This window comes from Acanthamoeba castellanii (genome assembly GCF_000313135.1).
Source record: "Acanthamoeba castellanii str. Neff unplaced genomic scaffold scf7180000084624, whole genome shotgun sequence".
NCBI lineage: Eukaryota > Discosea > Longamoebia > Acanthamoebidae > Acanthamoeba > Acanthamoeba castellanii.
The window spans coordinates 122,883-128,882 of NW_004457269.1; the positions used below are offsets into that span (position 1 = coordinate 122,883).

A 6,000-nucleotide genomic window follows, 5' to 3' on the forward strand; every position below is an offset into this window, starting at 1 on the left:
CTGAAGAAGGAGTACAACCACAGCCAAGCAAGCCATGAAGGGGGCCACGGGAGGGGGCGCGCAGGCCAGGCTGAGGGAACTGGCACAGCGGGTGCGTGCACAAGCGCGTGGGGCAGGAGAGAACCACCCACCACGCGCCGTCAGCACGACCAGCACCGCCACCGCCCCTTCTTCTACTTCTATTTCTTCTGACGAACCGGCACCGCCCCAGCCGGTGGTGGTGGTGGGCCTGGTGCAGAACATCCCCGGCAGCTACCGGTCCCTCGACCTCCGTCTCTTCTTCTCGTACCACCCCCATCTTCAATAAATAAATAAATAAATAAATACACAAATAAACCTGACACAAATACCAATAAAATGTGAATAAATAGATAAGTTAAAAAAAGAATAACGCAAGGTGGTGTGCAGAGACTGGATCGAGAGGGGCAAGTTCAAGGTGTTCCACTTCCTCCATCGACCCGAGGTGCGCACCACCTCTGCCCCCGCCGGCCCTGCCCCGACCGAGGACGACGCCACCACTTCCTCCTCTTCCTCTTCATCATCGTCATCGTCATCGTCGTCCTCATCTTCAACGGCGGCGGAGAAGACGTGCTGTTGCGTGGTGGCGTTCTACGACGAGCGCGACTTTGCCGAGTTCAGGCGGCGCTACCACGGCCGCCACTGGACCGACCGCGCCGGCGCCCTGCTCCCCCGCGCCGGCCTGTGCCTCGTCCGCCGCGTCAAGCCCGACCACCACCAACCCGCCGCCATCGACGGTGCTGACACCGCGGCCGCTGCCGCCGAGCAGGCTGACGTCAGCGCCACGTCAGCGGCCGACCAGTGGTGGAAGGAGGGGAGCGGGGGGCGGTACCTGACCCGCCGACAGCGACTGGCGACGGCCCGCGCCAAGGCCCGCGCGTCCGAACAGCGCTCGCTCGCCCACATGCCCGAACTGCACCCGCCCAAGGCCCTCCTGCCCCAGGTGCGTGTGTGCCATGCGTGCGGTCGTGCGTGTGCGGTGTATGTGTGTCGTGCGTGTGCGGTGTGTGCGGTGTGTGTCGTGTGTCGTGTGCTGATTGTGTGTCGTGCGACAGGGGAATGTGGGGACGCCGCTGAAGTGGATCCAGGAGCGGGTGCGGGCGTGCGCGTTTCCGTCGTCGCTCATCGGGCAGCTGGGCATCCACGCCCTCCGCCGGCGCCGCACGTCGGACTACCGCCGCTACGGCGAAGTCCACCTCGACTACTCGCGCCACGTAACCTCCTCCATTCCTTGAATTCCAGCGCTACCGCACACACCGCACACACGCCGCACGCACCGCACACGCACAGCACGCGCGCGTGTTGCTGACGTGGCTGATGACAGGGCGGCGGCCATGACGACGACGAGGCGGACGACGGTGAAGGCCGGTGGGAGTATACGTTCGACAGCGAAGCGGGGGAGGCCGACAAGAAGAGGAAGCCGGCCCCGGTCTACCAGTACCACCTCCACAAACGCGGAGCCGGCGACGACGACGGGTGGCCCGACGGTACCGACACACACGACACGCACGACACGCACGGCACACACTGCACGACACGCACAGCTAATGTTAGGGGGGGGGAGCAGAGTCGGGCGGAGGCCGGGACTCGGAGGGGGAGCAGGAGGCCGAGGAGTGGGAGCGGCACGAGGCGCTGCAGCACGACGACCACGAGGAGTACCTCTACGAGCAGGAGATCGAACTCCAGTGGGAGAAGGGCGGCAGCGGCCTCGTCTTCTGGACCGGTAACCTCTCACCCCCCCCCCTCGCGTGTGCGTGTGCGGTGACACGCGCGGCGTGTTGTGTGTCGTGTGCGGTGCGGCGTGTGCGGTGAGGCGTGTGTCGCGCTGACGGTTGATTTTGGGTGCGCAGACGGGGTGTATTGGGACGACCAGAACGAAGAGGGGAAGGACGCGGACCAGTTCGATCTGGACACAGCCCACTACTACGACCGCACGGGCGGGGACGACGACCACCTCTACGGCGCCTCCCAGAACCAATACACCACCGACGAAAAGTATGCAGCACGACACACGCCTCACCGCACACGCCGCACACACCGCACACGCCGTACATACACTCACGCAATGCGGCACAGACGCGCGTATCGTGGAGTGAGGAGGAAGGCGGGTGAGGAGCGCTACGGGGCGTTCGAGCGGCACACGCGGGGCTTCGGGAGCCGGATACTGCGACGCTACGGGTGGAGCGAGGGCGGCGGTGTCGGGCGTACGCCCGGGGCGGCCGAGGCGATCGAGCCCCGCACGCAGCTCGACACTGCCGGCCTGGGCTACGGCCCGGACGACGGAAAGCGAAAGCGAAAGCGAAAAGCGACGGCGGCGCCACGACCCCGGCACGACGAAGACGAAGACGACGAAGGCGAAGACGAAGAGCGAGGGGGTGTGCGATCGGCCTTTGTGCTGAGGCCCGCGACCGAGGGCGGCGGCGGACCGACGCCGGCCGCGCTGGTGCACGCGGAGCAGCTGCGGCGGTGGCGCATGGCCAACGACCCGTCGTACGTGAGCATCAACACCGTCTACGACCACCCGCGGACCAACCCGCTCCTGCCCCTCGCATACTACGATGACGCCGACGCCGACGACGCCGGCGAGGCGGTAGCGGAGAAAAAGGAGAAGCAAAACGAAGCGAGGTCGTGGCGGCCCTACGCATTCCCCACGAAGCCGTTCGTGCGCGGCGGCACCATCGAAGAGGAACGCGAAGCGCTCAAGCGCTCCAGCGCGTGAATGAAGGAATGAAAGGAATTTGATGAAAAGAAACTATTATCATTTACAGGGCCGCGTAGAGAGGAGGACTCCTCAGCTGAGAGCTCAGGAGGGGATGAGGTCGAGCGGGAGCTCCCAGACGCGCACGCTGCGGTCGTAGGAGCCCGAGACGATCTTGGACTCGTGGGCGTCGAGGCACAGCACGCGGTGCTGGTGGCCGTCGAGCGTCGCCGCGCACCGCAGGCCGCCGCTGTACTCGTCCGCCGCCCACAGCCGCAGCAGGCCGTCGTACGCGCCCGTCACCACGTGCGTTCGCGTACCGCCCACCGGCCGGCAGTGCACCACCTCGTCCGCGTGCGCCGCTGCACGCACGCACACGCGTCAATTCATGTCTGCGTGTGTGTGTGTGTGTGTGCGGTGGTGTGTGTGTGTGTGTGCGGTGGTGTGTGCGCGTGTGCGGTACCTTTGATGGCCTGGAAGCAGGTGCCGTTGTGGGTGTTCCACACGTTGACGCAGCCACGGGCCGAGCCGGTGACCAGCCCGCGCATGGACGGATAGGCTGAGTTGGCCCCGCCCTTCTTCGGCATCTTCTCCTTCCCGTTGTCCACTGCGCAACCCGAGAGAAAGCGGTGAGCGCCGGCGAGGACACGACACGACACGCATTCGATCGCACACGCACGCACTCGACCGCACGCGCACGCGCACGCACACTAGGGGGGGGGGAATGGGTTCGCACCTTTGAGTCCATCGATGAAGCAGAGGTCGTTGATGGCGCCAGTGCGGCCCTTGGTCATGGTGAGCTCGCACTGGGCCGACTCCAGGTTCCACTTCTTCACCGTCGTATCGCACGATCCACTGTGTGCGTCGTGTGTCGTGTCATCACGTCAGCGCGCGACAACACGCGCACGCACACACGCAAACACACGCGCGCTCAGCTGAGGGCGAGGGGACAAGTGTACCTGTAGGCGGTTGCGTTGGCGGGGTCGAACTGGAGGCACCGAATCCAATCCCGATGACCGGAGAACGTCTTCACGCACTTGAGCGTGCGCGCGTCCCACAGCTGCAGCGCACGACACACGCGCAACGACACACGACACGCAGAAAAGGTGAGCGACAGTCGGCGCGTGCGCGTGCGTGTGTGTGCGTGTGCGCTCCTCGGATGCGTACCTTGAGGGTGGCATCGCGCGAGCCGCTGAGGATTTCGCGCTTGGGGTCGTGGAACTGCAGGCACACCACCGGCCCGCTGTGGCCCTTGAACGTCTGCGAGTTCTTGCCTACATGTGTGTCGTGTGTGTGTCGTGTCGTGTGCGTCGGTCGGAGTTAAAACCTCCCCAAGTCGGAGCTAAGAACTGGGGGCGTGAGTGGTACCGACGCGGATGTCCCAGAGCTTCATGGTGCCGTCGAACGAGCCCGAGACGACGGTGGGCAGGTCGCCCTGCATGCAGCAGATCGAACCCTCGTGGCCCGTCAGCGACCGGATCTTGCACGACCGATGCAGATCCCACCTGCATGCGCACGTGCGTGTCGTGCGGCTCTGATTAGCACAACACCACACACACACCGCACACGCGACACACGCAGCGCACACGCGACACGACACACGCGACATCGGGAAGGGACGTACAGTTTGAGGAATTTGTCGTAGGACCCGCTGACGAGGCGCTCCTTCTCGTGGTCGAGGTGGAGACAGTTGACCCAGCCCGTGTGGCCGGCCAGGGTGGCCGTGCACTTGGCCGTGAACGCGTTCCATCTGTCGCACAGATCGTCGGCGGGCCGTTGAGTGTCGTGTCGTGTCGTGTGTTGGTGTGTGTTGTGTGTGTGTTGTGTGTGTCGTACATTTTGACGGTGCCGTCGCAGGATCCAGAGAACACGTCGTTGCCGTGGATCTTCACGCTCATCACCGCCTCCGTGTGGCCCGTCAGCGTCTTCACCACGTAGTCGTTCTGCAGCATGGGCCACGCACCAAGTCAGCGTGTGGCACACATCACCGCACACGCACCACCGCACACGCGCAGACACGACACACGCACCACCGCACACGCACGCGCACACACGGAAGAAGGGGGGGGGTGCATGCGCGTACGCGTTCTTCGGCCGCGCAGTAGTCTGACTCGGAATCGTCCGAGTCGTCGGTCGAGTCGCTGCCTTTGTTGTTGGCCCGGGCCTTCTTGCCCCGCTTGCCCTTCCCGGGTCCGCGCCTGTTGGACGGCGCCGTCGCCGAGCTCTTGTTCAGCGTCATCTTGTCCCTCGTGCCCGCGCGACCCACCGTCAGGCGCGTCAGGAATGCTGCACCGCACACGACACGACACGACACGACCAACGACACGACACGACCAACGACACGACACACGTAAGAGAGAGTTGAGTGGAAGGGGGAGGGGGAGGAGAGGGGCGAACCGCGCGTCTGGGTGGACTTGGCCTTGAGGAGGTTCTCGAACTTCTTGCGGCCCTCGGTGGACTCGTCGTGGCGCGGGTTGTTGAGGCCCGCCACCGGAATGTACTCCTGCTCCTCTCCGCCCTCGTCGAAGTCATCGTTCGGCCTTCGCATGTGTGTGCGGTGTGTGCGTGTGCGGTGTGTGCGTGTGCGGTGTTAGTCAGGGGCGAGTGCGAGTGCGGGGGGTGGGGCGCGAACCGTAGGGAGCTGCGGCGGGAGTCGGCCTCGAGTTCGGCGGTGAGTTCGGTGGCGCGGGTCATGTTGGAGAGGAGCTGCTCGATGATGGTGGTCCGCTCCTCGCTCAGCTGCGCCGCCGTGCTCATCTTCCCCACGAACCGGCGCACCAGCTCCACGCTCGTCCCCAGCGTGAGCATCTTATACGCTGGCCACCGCACACACACGACACACGACACATCAGCATTGCGTGTCGTGTGTCGTGTCGTGTCGTGTCGTGTCGTGTCGTGTCGTGTCGTGTCGTGTCGTGTCGTGTCGTGTCGTGTCGTGTCGTGTCGTGTCGTGTCGTGTCGTGTCGTGTCGTGTCGTGTCGGGCGGTGAGAGGGGAAGTACCGAAGGTGGCGAGGCAGTCGAAGATGATGTTCTCCTCTTTGGAGATGAGCTCCTCGCGCTTGGACTGCTCGAGAGAATCCCACTGCCGCATGCTGCTCCGGCAGTCGCCGTCGTAGAGCTTGTTGAACTCCTCCTTCACCTTGTCTGTCGTTTGACCCACCAAAAAATAGTGAGCACAACACGACACACACGACACGACACGACACACGCACCACCGCACACACAACGACACACACGACACACGTGTGCGATTGGGGGAGAGGGGGTAAAGTGACCATAGAAG

The 6,000-nt window shown here is 64.5% G+C and overlaps 2 protein-coding genes across 2 annotated transcripts in view; one reads left to right on the forward strand and one right to left on the reverse strand.

Annotated features, from left to right (window-relative positions):
• Window positions 1-34: 34 nt before the first annotated feature.
• ACA1_362650 (Gpatch domain containing protein) lies at window positions 35-2,737 on the forward strand (the record flags this gene model as incomplete). The annotated part of the gene is made up of 8 exons (XM_004333744.1): window positions 35-91; window positions 212-285; window positions 409-961; window positions 1,074-1,232; window positions 1,343-1,505; window positions 1,586-1,741; window positions 1,869-2,013; window positions 2,095-2,737. 8 exons carry the CDS (start codon window positions 35-37, stop codon window positions 2,735-2,737), a joined length of 1,950 nt encoding a protein of 649 aa, XP_004333792.1.
• An 84-nt stretch (window positions 2,738-2,821) lies between these two features.
• The window catches only part of ACA1_362660 (DENN (AEX3) domain containing protein), a gene marked incomplete at both ends in the record, with an annotated part of 8,479 nt that continues 5,300 nt past the window's right edge, over window positions 2,822-6,000 (reverse strand). Inside the window, 12 exons of the mRNA XM_004333745.1 lie at window positions 2,822-3,078; window positions 3,180-3,323; window positions 3,453-3,571; window positions 3,676-3,776; window positions 3,884-3,990; window positions 4,085-4,221; window positions 4,341-4,466; window positions 4,553-4,659; window positions 4,800-5,002; window positions 5,114-5,256; window positions 5,349-5,532; window positions 5,718-5,856. Coding sequence (XP_004333793.1) covers window positions 2,822-3,078; window positions 3,180-3,323; window positions 3,453-3,571; window positions 3,676-3,776; window positions 3,884-3,990; window positions 4,085-4,221; window positions 4,341-4,466; window positions 4,553-4,659; window positions 4,800-5,002; window positions 5,114-5,256; window positions 5,349-5,532; window positions 5,718-5,856 — 1,767 coding nt within the window. The remainder of the gene's footprint in view (window positions 3,079-3,179; window positions 3,324-3,452; window positions 3,572-3,675; window positions 3,777-3,883; window positions 3,991-4,084; window positions 4,222-4,340; window positions 4,467-4,552; window positions 4,660-4,799; window positions 5,003-5,113; window positions 5,257-5,348; window positions 5,533-5,717; window positions 5,857-6,000) is intronic.